Genomic DNA, 13,690 nt, shown 5'->3' with positions numbered 1-13,690 from the left:
GAAGTGGGACTCGTCTCGGCACTTTCAGCCTTGCATTTCCGATCTATCAACCCCTGTCGGTGCTTTTTTAGTGGCAGGGATCTAAAGGACAGAAAAAAAAAAGTTGTCGACACAGCCCCTGTATTGTACATAGGTACACGGTACACGCTATTCACGTATTGCTTAGAAATGGATGCTTCCCGTCAGCTAGACCTTCCAGCAACGACTTCCTCTTGAAATTTCCCCTAGAATTTCAATTGCTTCTACCCGATTATCATGCCAATTCCATTCTTATACGATGTCCTCATTAATGGCCCCCCGGCTTGGATTCCCGGTTGGGCGCGCGACCCATGGACCTTATTCCAAATCGGAGCCGTTACCGGATTCCTATACCTTCTGAAGCGATACTCCAGCGGAACCGTGAGCGTGGCAGAACGCAAAATGCACGGCCGGGTGGTCATGATAACTGGCGGAACATCAGGAATAGGCGCTGCTGTAACACGGGGCTTAGCTGAACGAGGAGCCCAAATTGTGCTTCTCACCCACCTACCGCCGTCGAACCCCTTTCTCGCGGATTATATCGGGGAGCTACGCCAACGAACGAATAACCAAATGATATATGCGGAGCAGGTCGACCTTTCTTCTCTACATAGTATTCGTAAATTTGCTACCAAATGGATTGATAACGCACCGCCCCGTCGGTTGGATATGCTCATTCTATGTGCTGCCACTATTACACCGCCAGGGGGCAAACGTACGGAGACGGAGGAAGGAATTGAAGAGATGTGGATGGTCAATTATCTCGCCAACTTCCATCTATTAGGAATATTAAGTCCGGCTCTCCGAGCCCAACCCTTCGATCGCGACGTACGAATAATCATTCCGACATGTTCTTCTTACATTCGGTCTCCGACGCTGAACAGTGCGCTCGTGAAGAAGGAATGGACCCCAGGAAAAGCGTACGCCCGAAGCAAGTTGGCGTTAATGGTATTTGGACAAGCATATCAAAAACACCTCGATGCGTACAAGCGACCGGACGAACTTCCAATGAACTCACGAGTCATCTTTGTCGACCCTGGCTTTACGCGTACTCCTGGAATGCTGCGATGGATAACACGGGGTTCACTCTGGGGACTTGCGGTCTATGTATTCTCTTACGTGGTACCCTGGTTTCTTTTGAAGAGCCCGGAAATGGGTGCCCAGTCTATTCTTCATGCTGTTATGGATCCAAGGCTAGGGATGGGACCGGGTGGCAAGTTTATTAAGGAATGCAGCGAGGTTGACTTTGCGAGGATGGAGGTAAAGGATGAAGAGGTAGCGAAAAAGTTATGGGAAGCCAGCGACAAACTTATTGAGAAGACTGAGAAGGAACAGGCAGCGCTAAGAGTCTTGGAAAAGAAAAAGCAAGAGTTAAAAGAGCAGGAGAAAAAGGAAGCAGAAAAAGCCGAGGAGATCGATTCGTTAATAAACACGATCAAAAAGGGGAAAGAGGCCGAAAAGAAAACATCGCGACGGAAGGGTAAGAAGACTTCGTCGTGAATAGACTTCCTAATAGACAGTTTAATATTAAGTATCCTGGCTCTAATTCTCTTGTGCAACTCACGAGGAAATAGTCTCAATGAACCGAGAAAGATATATTGAATACTAAAGTATCTCATTACTAAAAGTTGCATATTTTTCCAACGACTTATATACATAGCAACTTCCGGGGTGCATATCTAAAGGATTAAACTGCATTAGTCTAGTAGATCCAGCCTAATACGACACAGATGCCAGTCCGCCTGCAATGGCCCCGAATTTAATAGCTTATCGATGCATCATCATTGCATGAGTTCGACGTACCGAGTATACATTAGGCAGGTAGGTATGCATTTCCATAAGACGCAACGGATTAACTAGAGTTCCACCGTAGGGCAATATCAATTGCTACCCTCGGGAAATCAGCATCGTAGCAGGTAAATGTATACCAATTTCTAATTCAATTTATTCCTTCAATCGAACGGGACGTAATGTTGCGGCACTCGGTATCTCAAGTCTTCGGCTTAAAGCACCCTGCTTTATCCCCACGTGAGAATGACGACATAGGACAACAACCTCGGGTTAGTTTCGATTTCACAGCTATGGCTTCGTCCTTAATTTTGTTTACTAACTTTTACGTTCAGCCGCCCAACGTAAGAACAAATCAGTTATCGACTCAAGTACCACCTCATGAACCCGACAATATATGCCCAAATGCCTTATCTCTAAACTCACCATCTCAATCGTCGTACTCTCAAGAGCCGATTTCAATGCCGATGCCGACTCCGGTTCCGGTCCCGGCGGTTCAGCCGTTACCACTTCCTGATCACATGCCACAAGGTATCTCAGCACCGACACTATACCCTTCGACTCTTACGACTAGGAAAATGGACGCTTCGAGTCTGCATCCTGTTTTCTTCAGCGAGAGATTACAGAGGTCGCCATTCGTATTTGACGCGGCGGAAGTAACTAGCCCCGTTGCGCATGGATACGCCTATCCGGAAACACAGCGGGGAGCCGATGGATCTATTTCTTCTAGGTTATAAGAGATGCTTTCCATGGGTAGATGGGTAGGGGCGGGCGTCGGTAACCAATGTTTTGGCTAATATAAGTGGCTGAGTACTCTTAACAATCTTTAAGCTTGTCAAAAGGAACTATTCTTATTATATTATAAGACGCAATCTGCTTGCTGCAGACTTGGCTATATTCACAGAAGCTAAAAGCTCACTTGCAGCTGCTTGAACCATTATGCTTGTTAAACCTGCTTGTTAAAGATACAGAGTTGTATGTACATAGCTACAAACGAGAATACACTTGGTATCCTAAAGCAATCCCTCCGGCTCGAGTACCGACGCCGACAAAAAGAACAAGGCAGATTGTCCTTTTTTCCACCTATTCATGAGCCTTGGTATTAGCAAAGACTACATCTTCCTTATCTTGTCAGCCTAGAAAAAAAACGCCGTTAAAAATACAACAAATTAGGAAGCTTTCCACGCTCTCTTCCTTAGCCCGCGCATGGATATCTCTTAACTTTAAAAGAACGTGTACATGTATGATGTTGTACTTCCGCCTCATCCCGTAGCATTCTTGACCGCGATCACGATCGCGGCGATGATCAAGAGGAGCACTACTACGAGTAGCGCCATTAACTTGACGTTCTTCCACCACATCTGCCTCTTGAGACCGCGGCTGCGCACTCTGAACTCTCGCGCGCTGCCACCTAGGCGGTCCGTCTTATCAACAAGTAAGTCGATGCGCTCGCCTCTCTCGAGTAGACCCTCGATGTTGCGGGTCATGATGCCACGGACGTCATCAATCTCGCGTTGGACATTGGTGATGGCGTCGTCGCGGCCACCGCTCGTGGTGCCGAACTCGACCATCAGATTCTTGAGCTCAGCATTAAAGCTTCCCGCGCCATAGTTAGGCATGTCGGCGAAGTCGGCCGTCTCCGCGGAGAACTCGTCGAAGAAGCGCTTGCGAATCTCGAATAGGAAGCCGAAGGGCACGCGCCGGCCCAGTGACGACTCCGCGATCACGAGGAACGTCAACCCGCCGGCCGACCGATTGTCCGGGTGCGCCGAGGGCGCTTCCGATATGTAGTGGATGTGGTGCGAGCCATGCGTGTACGTGAGCTTCTGAGGAGCGTCATGGTTGATCTTGGGGAGGATAAGGGAGGCGAGCGACGAGGTTTGCGACGATGCCGAAGTCGTGCATTCGGCTAGGATCGTGGTGTGGTGCGCGATGCACGAACTGCGCCTGTTAGCTACGCTCATTGGCTCCTTTTGACGGATAAGATGGATCGGGACGTACTAGAGAAGTGGAGTTTGAGGTGTCGAGGAGGACGCCATCGTGAATGATGTATTGAGACACACAATCTATGTAGAATGTAGCTGATCGCTCGAGACTTTTGATAGTATTCGTGAGTTTCACTCTTGACTAGTTAACTATCCAGTATCCAGTAACTTAGGAGAGGAATATCTAGGAGGGAGGGACTTTCAAAGGTAGGGGGATAGGATTGGCAATAGGATTGACGAGAGTTAAGTCAGCAAGTTCAGGCGGCTGGGCGATTGGGGTGAGGCTACCTTCTTAGGCTTCTTAGGTAAACTGAAGATCCATTAATGATGATGGGGAATGCATTAAGTGATACACTAGTGTATGTAGCCAATAGAAGACCGAGCTTAAGAACCAGTATATCACAATAGGCAAGTACCATTTGTACTCCGTGCGTGCGCTGTACGTAACTCAAGTCGTACTAAGCATCTCTTAGATAAACTACGGATTTATCGATAAGAAAAATTTATGTACCTACCTCTTATCAGTGCCCACCATCGCTGAAGTTTCTTAGGGTGCGAAGTCTATGATTTGCCTCCCATCGAATGCTTCGTTAGCTTCAAGGTTGATGGCAAGCCAAATTTTTTTAAATGCAAAGGGATCTAATCTAATATGATTCCAGATCTCTTTCTTACTCCTTATATGCGAAATGCACTTCCCTCTCAGGACTGGACCGGCTAGTTCAAGCTATGCGGCTCACGCATATCATAGATATGCCTTTAGAAATGTCTTAGTTGGAAATGTCCCCTCGTATAGACATACCTTTACAACATTTGGTCCCCTGGCTCGCGTCCAAAAAAAGGGGAAGCCAAATCCCTATGCCAAAGCTCGGGTAAGAAGACCATAAGACTATCCAATTATAAATATTAATAATTTACAGCATTTGAAGCAGGGTGCACCGTTTATTAATCCAAGATATCAAGAAGCTCAATCCCGTTTGAATAAATTAGGCGAAGATGGTTCCGATGGTTCCAAGAAATCCAAACAGTCGCAAAGAGAAGCGACGAAGACCTATGGCATATTCCGAAACCTAACTCTTGGTAGATATGATCTGTTGATGAATACTTCAAATTCTTGGGGAGGCAAGCAGGAGGAGTACAAGTCATTCGGTCTCAACTCCAAGCTCGACTTCGACCGCGAGGTAAAGTTGTTTAGGAACTCGATTGAAAGGGCTTGCGATCTTGCGAGCGAGAAGAATGCTATCTCAAAGACCGAGAACCCCTTGTTCTGGGGCTTGCGCAATGCTTTCGTTGAAAATGATATTGTTGGGCTTACTGACGAGTTGACCTATGGCTTCCAAAACTTTCTTATGCGCTCAAGATTTCCCAAGAATATCGCCGCTACGCATAAGAAGATTGCGGATTTTCGGTTTCCTTACGAATGGTTCCCTGCTACACGGGCTATGCAACGCACAATTCATCTTCACGTCGGTCCGACGAACTCTGGGAAAACCTACAATGCCCTAAAGGCACTTGAAAACTCCAAGTCCGGTATCTATGCAGGCCCTCTTCGGCTATTAGCACATGAGGTATATACTCGCTTCAATGCTAAGGGCAAGACATGTGCCTTGATTACCGGTGAAGAGCAGCGTATTCCTGAGGACCAAGACAATTATTTTAGAAGCTGTACCGTTGAGATGACCCCTCTTAATTTGCCAGTGGACGTTGCAGTCATTGATGAGATCCAAATGATTGGAGATGCCGAAAGAGGATGGGCGTGGACTCAAGCGGTCCTAGGTGTACAAGCCAAGGAAGTCCATCTCTGTGGAGAGGAGCGTGCTGTGGAATTAATTCAGTCTCTATGCGCTACCATCGGCGACGAATGCATTGTAACGCGGTATAACAGACTCAGCCCGCTAAAGACCATGGATACGAGCCTGGACAACTACTCAAACCTTGAAAAGGGGGATGCGGTCATCACATTCTCCCGAGTTGCCATCCACGCTATAAAGAATCAGATCGAGAAGACTACGGGTCGCCGATGTGCTATGGTCTACGGATCATTGCCACCCGAAATTCGTGCTCAGCAGGCCGCACTTTTTAATGATCCTGATAACGATTACGATTTTCTCGTCGCCAGTGACGCTATTGGCATGGGTCTCAATTTAGAAATTAAACGGATCATTTTTGAGCAAACACACAAACGTACGAAAACCAGCTACCGGCAAATATCAGTGTCCGAAATCAAGCAGATAGGAGGTAGAGCTGGCCGCTACAGAACGGCACGCCAAGCAACCCAATCGGAATCGACGACGGATGCAAATGGAGAAGAGACAATTGGAACCCCACCGCCCAAAACTGGCCAGCCTGGGTTGGTGACGACTCTAGAAAAGGCCGACCTTTCTATCGTAAAGAAGGCATTTTCTCGCGAGCCGGAACCTATACTGTCGGCTGGCATACAACCACCACCGTCGGTCATCGAACGATTTTCATCCTACTTCCCGCCTAATACTCCATTCAGCTATATAATATCCCGCTTGCGAGATATCGCCCGAGTTTCTCCGAGATTTCACATGTGCGGCCTAAAAGAAATGCTAGCGGTTTCTGATTATATCCAACCTTATCCCATGTCGGTTTATGATCGATGCGTCTTCTTAAATGCGCCGGTCTATCTAGCTGATAAGTCTGGCGTTGAAATACTGCAAGCTTTCGCGAGGTGTGTTTCTAATATGGAAGGAGGTGAGCTACTCGATATCCCAGGGATCGACCTGGAACTTCTTGACACGGTCGAGGAGGCGACTGGTAACTCACCAGAAAATCTGCGACGACTAGAAAGTCTTCACAAGACGATAACACTCTACCTCTGGCTTAGCTATCGGTATTCTGGCGTCTTTCGAAGCCAGAACCTTGCCTTTCACGTGAAAGAATTAGTAGAGGCTCGGATCGATGCTCATCTGGCTAAGGTCAGCGTTGACACTGCTAAGCGTAGAGCGAGATTAGAAAAGATTCGCCAGCAAGCTAGTAAATCGGAGCGCAAGAAAGAAAGAGTTCTTGGTGGAGATGCCTCGATCGATGGACCCGGGCATGAAATACCTGGCGAATGGAATGAGGAAGGACATGAAGAACCCTTATATGATAGCCCCGATGAACTGGAGCCCATCACTCGGCTAGAGCCGCACACTAAAAAGAATGAGGCCGCCCGAAGAGCTTAGACGGGCATAAATTAGATAGAGGTGTCGTACATGTATATCCAGGGATGTAACATAGTGTACAATATGGCGACTAGTGAGGACTAAGTCTACAGGATAACTCCAATCACATATAGCCCTCCTATAGGCTAGGTATATACATACCAAAAATAGGACAACGACTAAGAATATATTAGTACATGCTAGATGCCTTACGTAGGTATATGTAAGACTGAAGTATCTACCTAAATATACAGGTACTAAGGCACCTAACATGTAATTAGAGTAAGGAGGAAAGCGCATACACATGTATGTATGCATGTATATACTAACTATTCATAATTGGAAGAAGAAAGATCTTTCGACATAGAAAAGGCAAGGCAAGTGCTTTGTAAAGAAAGGCAACCCTAGGCATATGCCACACCGTTGGAAGTGTGGTGGATATTGCGTAAAGGACCTTTACCGACTTCAACGTGTCAATATTCCTATCTGTCTACCTAACCAAGCCATATCGGCCTTGGTATAATCTTACCTATAAGCCGCATTCTACATGATCGAAATTCCTATATCAACAATGGATCTTTTGTCACCCTCGCATAAAATCAACCTTTCAAAGTGGCAAGACCTAATAATTATTATCCACCCCCATCCCTACCCCTTAAAAATGCGCCGGTTCCTCGCTATGGGAGGCAGCGCTGAGGATAGAAGCTCGTCATCGGAATGGTCTCACCGGAGTACTACCAGTCGCTAGCGACCTCCCAGCATCTCCGGTATGGACGGACCAACGAGCAGGCTGCCATCGTCTTCGGTGCCAACTATGCACCCCGCCGGACGGCAGATTGTGAGGGAATCGTACAAGAGCGCGCCGGTCACCCCGAATACCACGTATATCGATCCGCCGCGGCCGGCCAGGGAAGGCTGTGAATGGGTCTGGTTTCCAGCCGGTTACTGGGCCGAGCGCGAAGTCGCCGAGAGCCCTGGAAAGGTCATGAAGCACTTCAAATGGCGAAAGCGCTCTGGCAAGAGTAGTTCCGGCTGGGACACTCAAGATGGGTTGGAGAATTCATCCGGCGGTCTATGGGATCATATACCAAGGATTTCCCAGCCTATACCTAGCCCCCTTCCCAGCGAGGACAGCCATAACCAGTCATTTCAGGGGCTATCGTTCACCCGTCATGGCGCGAGCAGCGAGAGCAGCAAGTCTATGTTCCCGCTTAATCGAACGCCGCAATCACCACGACCCAGCCCGTATCTAACAGAAGAAGCCCACGTCCAATCTTTACAGAGATCGCCCCAAGGGTTCCAAGGTAGCGAAGACGCCATCTCATTTTCCGGGCCAGCCAGACCGATACAAAGCTCACCGCTTACAATAATAAGTGCCGACTCGGACTCCGCTACTCCCCTTGCAACTCCCGCAAGCCAACTGACAAGCACGCCGGGAGCTTCGGTCTCGTCTATCCTCAATTTAGCTGCAACTATGCCCGACGCCAAGCCCAGGAAATCGTTCTTCTCAAGGCTTTTCCCGGACCGTAGGCCAGTAAGTCGAGGGACCGTATTTAAGTTTCTATATAACCCCCTGTCCCTCATTATCAAGTATGTATGTATGCCAGGGCACTAACAAGGATATCACATGATTAATGTAGAAAATCAAGAAGGTATACAGCGATAATGATGCACACGATTACACGGCAAATTCGGTGCCGGACGTACAAGCACAGCCCTTAGGCCACGGCCAGACTCATTCGCCTGTACCGCTTATGGGCCGCGCGGCATCACTGCTACGCAAGGAGAGCAAGGGGCGGCGTTCTTTCAAGCTCTTCGGAAAGAGCCCCTGGCACCGCGAAGCTTATGCCGGCTCCGACGTGAGCGCCTCAAGCTCCATCCTCGACGTGCTCCGGGGCCGGACGCCTGTCACGAGCCCGGTTTCCTATATCGGTGAGTATATCTACCTATCTATCTAAGACCCCTATAATTTTTAAGAAGATCCCAATTTGTACATAGAAGAACAGATAAGGGGAATGGAAACGAAAGGATTAATTAGGCAAGTAAGAGACGGACTAACTAACAGATTTATATATATAGAACCGACGCATACATTCTGCGCCGAGTTCCCTGGCGGTGTAAGTCTGACGACTATAATATTCGTATCGATACTCGATTGATTCGCTTACTTGAAAATTCAGGAGGCAACTCGCATACAGACACCACCCCTACGCGGGAGCGGTTACCACGCTTGTCAACCACAGTCCTTCTTCTTCGACATCTCGACACCAACGCCTCGCCACGAAACCGGCAGGAATAGTAAAAGCGAGCCCAGGCCTTCTCGCTGCCCTGCACCTCTTTCCCCTCCTGCTCCCGAGCGTAATACTGGGTAGGACCGGGACGGGGACAGGCAGGAGAGAGATAATAAGAGGAAGAGTGGCTCGGGCAAGGAGTGGTGGGAGGTGCCGGTGGCTCTAAACCGATACGAAACCGTGACACACGGCTCTTTCGAGTTTGACATGCCGGAGCATCTGCCCAACAGCCCCATGTGCCCGACCAACAAGAGGCACGCATCCGGCGGCACGGGCATCTGCGTGTACCACGGCAGAAGGAAGAAAAGTAGAGACATGTCGGGCAATGCTAGGAGCGATGATGACGACGATGACGATGACGGGGATAGATGGATATAAAGAGGTTTCTTGTTTATTGAGTAGTACTTGTAGACGGAATATATTGTTAACTATCATGATATATCTCGTTGAACTACGATATATTAATTATTCTTTTACAATATTGCTGTATTACATACCACCAGAGAGGAAATCTCGACGAACCCCGAGAAACCTCGTCGAATGGTCGAAACGAGGTATAACGCGAAACATTGCTCAGTCCGAAGCCAGTCCTGCCTCCAACTCCTAGACTAAGAAAAACATATCCTTCTCCCATCTGATCCGTAGTGAGTCCCGCTGTATGTATGAAGTCTTCCTGGAGATATTCTAGCTGGGTTTTTGAGAGAGTAGCCTTAGGTAGAATCTAGAACCTCCCGGGATGCCGGTCCATCCACAAGCACCATCGCGGCCGTTTGATCAGCGCGGTAGGCAACACGTAGGACATCTAGTCCTGGGTCTGGATCTTGTGGTCGCCCTGGACGGCCTCGTTATAGGTAGGCGGGGAGTGGCCCTCGTAGTGGTGACCGTCGGAGGGACCAGCAGACGAAGAAGAGTCGTTGTGGTTGTTGTTGTTGTTGGTAGCGCCGTAGTTGGGGTGCGGGTCAGAGGCAGACTTGGGCTGGGCCTGAGGACGGGCTTGGGGCTGGGGCTCCTGAACAAAGACGTAGGTGACGTGGCCGGGCTCGCTGTCCTGCGGCACGACTTCGTACTCGTACGATTCGGGGAATTTGGCGATTATGTACCAGGCGTGTATGAGGCCGGGGAGCTGTGGGATATAGTTAGAATATAATTGAGGTTGAGACGGGGATTGGGATTGGGATTAGGATTGATGCGGATAGCGTATGCATGGGGATGATGGATATCGTGGGTCGTGGGGTATGGTGGGACTTACGAAGCCTAGCATACATAGCAGGATGTTGATGATGGAGTCGGCGGAGCAGAGACCGGTTTTGACCCAGACTATTAATAATTATTTCGTGGTTAGCTATTGGATTCTAAAATGCAATCGGCGTTTAAATCGCAATAATCGATGGCTGTTCGTGGTCGTCGTGAGATGGATTGCCTATCCACGCAAGGCAGACGAATAACGAGTGCTCGTGTGTGAGGGAGGGGGGGCAAGACTCATTGGCATTGGGGGATGACGTACCCGGCAGAGGGGGGAATAGGATGGCCAGAAGGCCGAGGAACAGGTCCGGGGTACACATGTTGATCTGATTTTCGGTTTCTTCTCTTTTTTTTTTTTTCGTACGTGGAAGGGAAATAACAGTAAAGAAATATTGGAATAAATAGTGAGGAGTGTTGTATTGTGTATTAGGTAGATATATAAAGGAAGACTACTAAGGTAGGAGGCTTAGCAGGTAGAAGCGCATGCATGTACATATGGATCGTAAGGTTGCAGGAAAGTTGGTGAACGAATGGGGCGTCATGCGAGCTGAGTCCGGGGGTGGGTAAGGACAGTGTGGAGTATTACTTCATACCTTCCTCATTGGGGACGGGTACAGGGTTGGGGCAACCTAATTCTAGCGCTAGGATCCCGAGTATTTCCATGGCGGGCAATGTATGGCGCCTTGTTACCGCACTGTGTGTTTGGATTGATGTGGCTTCTTCTGCATGGCTAGAGTCTTCTATGTGGCTGACAAACAGCCTCTATCTATATCAAGGTAATAATTGGGAGTTCGTTGCAAACGGAAAATTGGGGAGAATACAAATCATAAGGCTACATACAACACTATCGTATATCTATTGAACGGAAGCTTTGGGGATAGTACCTCATATGAGAAATCTGAAATGTGTCTATTCAAATTGAAGGGTGGGTGTTTGAACCTTCGTCCCATATTCACCCAAATCCTCCGTGCTCTCCATTGTCATAATTGGTTCTAATCCAGTATTAGCATATATTAACAATGTGTAGTTATATGATTAATACTTACTGTGAATGACCTCTCTCCAATCCGTCTTTGGCCCGATGTTTGCCTTTTCTGAGCCCATTCCTGCAGTCTCCTTTGACATGCTAGCATTAGGCCGTTTAACTATAGCCTTTGAGGTGTTAGACCAGTAACTCATTCCATCGAATCTGAGCCGTTCTTCCTTACCTGGGATTCTACTTCGTAGAAGCTGGGTGTTCGCAGCTTTGTGTTCTTTGGAGAAAGACGGTGCTTCGTATAAAACTTTTGATCGATCAATTCTCGATTCACACCGTCGAGTCCATCAAACATTATGTCGGCCTCATGCAAGGCTCTCTTAGCCCCTGATTCGTCGCTTTCTAGGGCATGCTGTAGCATCCAAAGAGCCCAGCCTTGTAGATGTCCTATGTAAGTATGCAATAATGGAATAGAAAGTAGTTCCGAGATCTCCTTTTTGAGGTCGTTTCTTGAAGCTTCGGTATCGCAAATCAGATATTTTGAAATTAGTGTTTTCGCATAATTCAAGATGTCTCCTTGTGTTTTCTTCTGTATGTTACCAAGCTCTTCAAATTGTTGGGCTGGGTTTGCGGAGAATATGATAAGTAATTGATGAGCTGTTACTTCTGTTTGATAGTCGCCGAGAATGTGCGATGTTTTGATTGCCATTTTTACTGACGCTTCGATATCGGGCGCCGCCTGATCTACCTTCCAACCCGGATTCTCGATTTTCAGTGGGACATATCCAGGCAGTACATAACCTTTGCCATGAAACATAGTTCCGGGCGATGAACGAAGGCATCCTAATTGGAGGTGAAGCTGTCCAGTGTTCTTACTATAAGATTTTGCCAGCATCCACTTCACGAAAGGACGACTTCTCATGCTATCGGGGTCGTTTTCCATGACTGAGATTGCAAGAAGCGTAGACTGATCAATTACGTACTCGATGAACTCACTATCTTCCTCATCGAAGTCTGTCGATCTGTCCTGTATATATGACCCAAGAATACTAAGAAGTGCGAGTGTCGTTGACGTATCATATCCTTTAATTGCACTTGACCAGTCCTTGATGAGAGTCTGGATGCGCTTTCGGGGAGATGGGTCGTCGATCCAATCTTGACTGACATCAAGATTTGGGTTCGTCATCCTAGCTACAGAGATATCATAAAGATCCCAAATACTCCCGTGCCTAAGAAGAATTAGGTATAAGCTTCTGTAGAACTGTGAAGAGAATAATCCGTCCAGGCGCTCTTGGTAAAGGGCAAGACGATTCGCCATTGCAAGCATTTTGATCTAATTACTTAGCAGTACGCAAATGAGTGAATTGAAGGCGTACTCACCTCAGTTGAAGTTATCTCTCTCTTTTCTGTAGTTATGACATGCCTTATAATATCGAGATTAAAGAAAGTTTCATTCATAATAGCATTGTAGTCATGCGACACATTACCAGGCTTATGGCAAGCGATAAGAACCTGCATTAGCTTCCAATAAGATCTAAGCAAGCGTCCATGACTGTTATCTCCATCATTGTCTTCTGCGTAGCATACAGTACTGCCGTCAACCGCAGAGAGGGCATTATAGTCGCCTTGCTCGAGTAGCATCTCAGCATATTCCATGCGTATTATAGGTTTATATATGTAATCCTGTAGGATTTCCATGAAGAACCGTCTCGCAGAGATAAAATCGCCTAGCCTCTGTAGACGGCAAAATTCTTCTAGGCTGTCGTCCAGATCCTCCTGCACAGACATCCTGAGATGGACCGTAACGTCGTCAGCATCGTGACACGGATTCCAACAACTATTGACCTCTCTTTTAGGGGATATCACTCCTGGGTTATCAAAATCATAGGCTGCGGAACTTCCTAAGGAAACCCCTTTTCCGGAGCCAGCGCGGGCAGGATCTTCGAAAGGATATGCGCGGTGTCGGGGTCCAGTATCAGCGGTATGCTTTCCTCGCGACATGATTTGCATCTTCTTGGCTTTCTTTTGATCATTGTATATCCCTAGAAAGGGACTGGAAAGCTGCGGGTCTGTTTTAGGATCTCCTCGTGGTAGCTCCTCGATATAAGGGGTAAATCCTTTCATGATGCTCTTTCCAGAAGGAAAGCAACATAATAATACACAAATAATCCACTTAGAACAGTATAGGTTAATAAGACACAACAAATGTCTTAGGAGGGACCT

General features: G+C 47.6%; 7 protein-coding genes across 7 annotated transcripts; 4 read left to right on the top strand and 3 right to left on the bottom strand.

The window, feature by feature from the left end:
- The first annotated feature begins 61 nt into the window (after positions 1 to 61).
- F5Y00DRAFT_226586 (NAD(P)-binding protein) lies at positions 62 to 1,604 on the top strand. The gene has a single exon (XM_048006359.1). The coding sequence runs from the start codon at positions 256 to 258 to the stop codon at positions 1,516 to 1,518; it is 1,263 nt and encodes a 420-aa protein (XP_047868936.1). The 5' UTR covers positions 62 to 255; the 3' UTR covers positions 1,519 to 1,604.
- Positions 1,605 to 1,838: 234 nt separating this feature from the next.
- On the top strand, positions 1,839 to 2,806 carry F5Y00DRAFT_158743 (uncharacterized protein). The gene is made up of 2 exons (XM_048004660.1): positions 1,839 to 2,078; positions 2,142 to 2,806. Exons 1-2 carry the CDS (start codon positions 1,989 to 1,991, stop codon positions 2,541 to 2,543), a joined length of 492 nt encoding a protein of 163 aa, XP_047868935.1. The 5' UTR covers positions 1,839 to 1,988; the 3' UTR covers positions 2,544 to 2,806.
- A 262-nt stretch (positions 2,807 to 3,068) lies between these two features.
- On the bottom strand, positions 3,069 to 3,845 carry F5Y00DRAFT_258262 (synaptobrevin-domain-containing protein; the record flags this gene model as incomplete). The annotated part of the gene is made up of 2 exons (XM_048010676.1): positions 3,069 to 3,747; positions 3,808 to 3,845. The coding sequence occupies 2 exons, from the start codon at positions 3,843 to 3,845 to the stop codon at positions 3,069 to 3,071; spliced, it is 717 nt and encodes a 238-aa protein (XP_047868934.1).
- A 492-nt stretch (positions 3,846 to 4,337) lies between these two features.
- F5Y00DRAFT_226584 (P-loop containing nucleoside triphosphate hydrolase protein) lies at positions 4,338 to 7,336 on the top strand. Its single transcript, XM_048006358.1, has 2 exons — positions 4,338 to 4,660; positions 4,709 to 7,336. The coding sequence occupies exons 1-2, from the start codon at positions 4,478 to 4,480 to the stop codon at positions 6,977 to 6,979; spliced, it is 2,454 nt and encodes an 817-aa protein (XP_047868933.1). The 5' UTR covers positions 4,338 to 4,477; the 3' UTR covers positions 6,980 to 7,336.
- A 391-nt stretch (positions 7,337 to 7,727) lies between these two features.
- On the top strand, positions 7,728 to 9,967 carry F5Y00DRAFT_272549 (uncharacterized protein; the record flags this gene model as incomplete). Its single annotated transcript, XM_048013001.1, has 5 exons — positions 7,728 to 8,492; positions 8,599 to 8,890; positions 9,038 to 9,075; positions 9,139 to 9,326; positions 9,375 to 9,967. 5 exons carry the CDS (start codon positions 7,728 to 7,730, stop codon positions 9,625 to 9,627), a joined length of 1,536 nt encoding a protein of 511 aa, XP_047868932.1. The 3' UTR covers positions 9,628 to 9,967.
- F5Y00DRAFT_158669 (uncharacterized protein) lies at positions 9,968 to 11,027 on the bottom strand. Its single transcript, XM_048004659.1, has 3 exons — positions 10,754 to 11,027; positions 10,499 to 10,566; positions 9,968 to 10,372 (listed from the first exon to the last, which is right to left on the bottom strand). The coding sequence occupies exons 1-3, from the start codon at positions 10,809 to 10,811 to the stop codon at positions 10,052 to 10,054; spliced, it is 447 nt and encodes a 148-aa protein (XP_047868931.1). The 5' UTR covers positions 10,812 to 11,027; the 3' UTR covers positions 9,968 to 10,051.
- A 223-nt stretch (positions 11,028 to 11,250) lies between these two features.
- On the bottom strand, positions 11,251 to 13,591 carry F5Y00DRAFT_272547 (uncharacterized protein; the record flags this gene model as incomplete). The annotated part of the gene is made up of 4 exons (XM_048013000.1): positions 11,251 to 11,483; positions 11,538 to 11,643; positions 11,700 to 12,800; positions 12,848 to 13,591. The coding sequence occupies 4 exons, from the start codon at positions 13,589 to 13,591 to the stop codon at positions 11,401 to 11,403; spliced, it is 2,034 nt and encodes a 677-aa protein (XP_047868930.1). The 3' UTR covers positions 11,251 to 11,400.
- Positions 13,592 to 13,690: the final 99 nt, after the last annotated feature.

This window comes from Daldinia vernicosa (assembly GCF_022497035.1).
Source record: "Daldinia vernicosa strain CBS 139.73 unplaced genomic scaffold F5Y00scaffold_5, whole genome shotgun sequence".
Classification (NCBI taxonomy): Eukaryota; Fungi; Ascomycota; class Sordariomycetes; order Xylariales; family Hypoxylaceae; genus Daldinia; species Daldinia vernicosa.
The sequence above is the reverse complement of the archived record's forward strand: the minus strand, read 5'-3'. Positions and strand labels throughout refer to the sequence as shown.

Coding starts and splice junctions, on each gene's coding strand:
- F5Y00DRAFT_226586 (XM_048006359.1), top strand. CDS start 256: ATGCCAATTCCATTCTTATACGATGTCCTCATTAATGGCCCCCCGGCT.
- F5Y00DRAFT_158743 (XM_048004660.1), top strand. CDS start 1,989: ATGTTGCGGCACTCGGTATCTCAAGTCTTCGGCTTAAAGCACCCTGCT. Junction 2,079..2,141: donor ACATAGGACAACAACCTCGG/GTTAGTTTCGAT, acceptor TTTTACGTTCAG/CCGCCCAACGTAAGAACAAA.
- F5Y00DRAFT_226584 (XM_048006358.1), top strand. CDS start 4,478: ATGCACTTCCCTCTCAGGACTGGACCGGCTAGTTCAAGCTATGCGGCT. Junction 4,661..4,708: donor ATCCCTATGCCAAAGCTCGG/GTAAGAAGACCA, acceptor AATAATTTACAG/CATTTGAAGCAGGGTGCACC.
- F5Y00DRAFT_158669 (XM_048004659.1), bottom strand. CDS start 10,811: ATGTGTACCCCGGACCTGTTCCTCGGCCTTCTGGCCATCCTATTCCCC. Junction 10,567..10,753: donor CCTATTCCCCCCTCTGCCGG/GTACGTCATCCC, acceptor AATTATTAATAG/TCTGGGTCAAAACCGGTCTC. Junction 10,373..10,498: donor TGCTATGTATGCTAGGCTTC/GTAAGTCCCACC, acceptor TATATCCCACAG/CTCCCCGGCCTCATACACGC.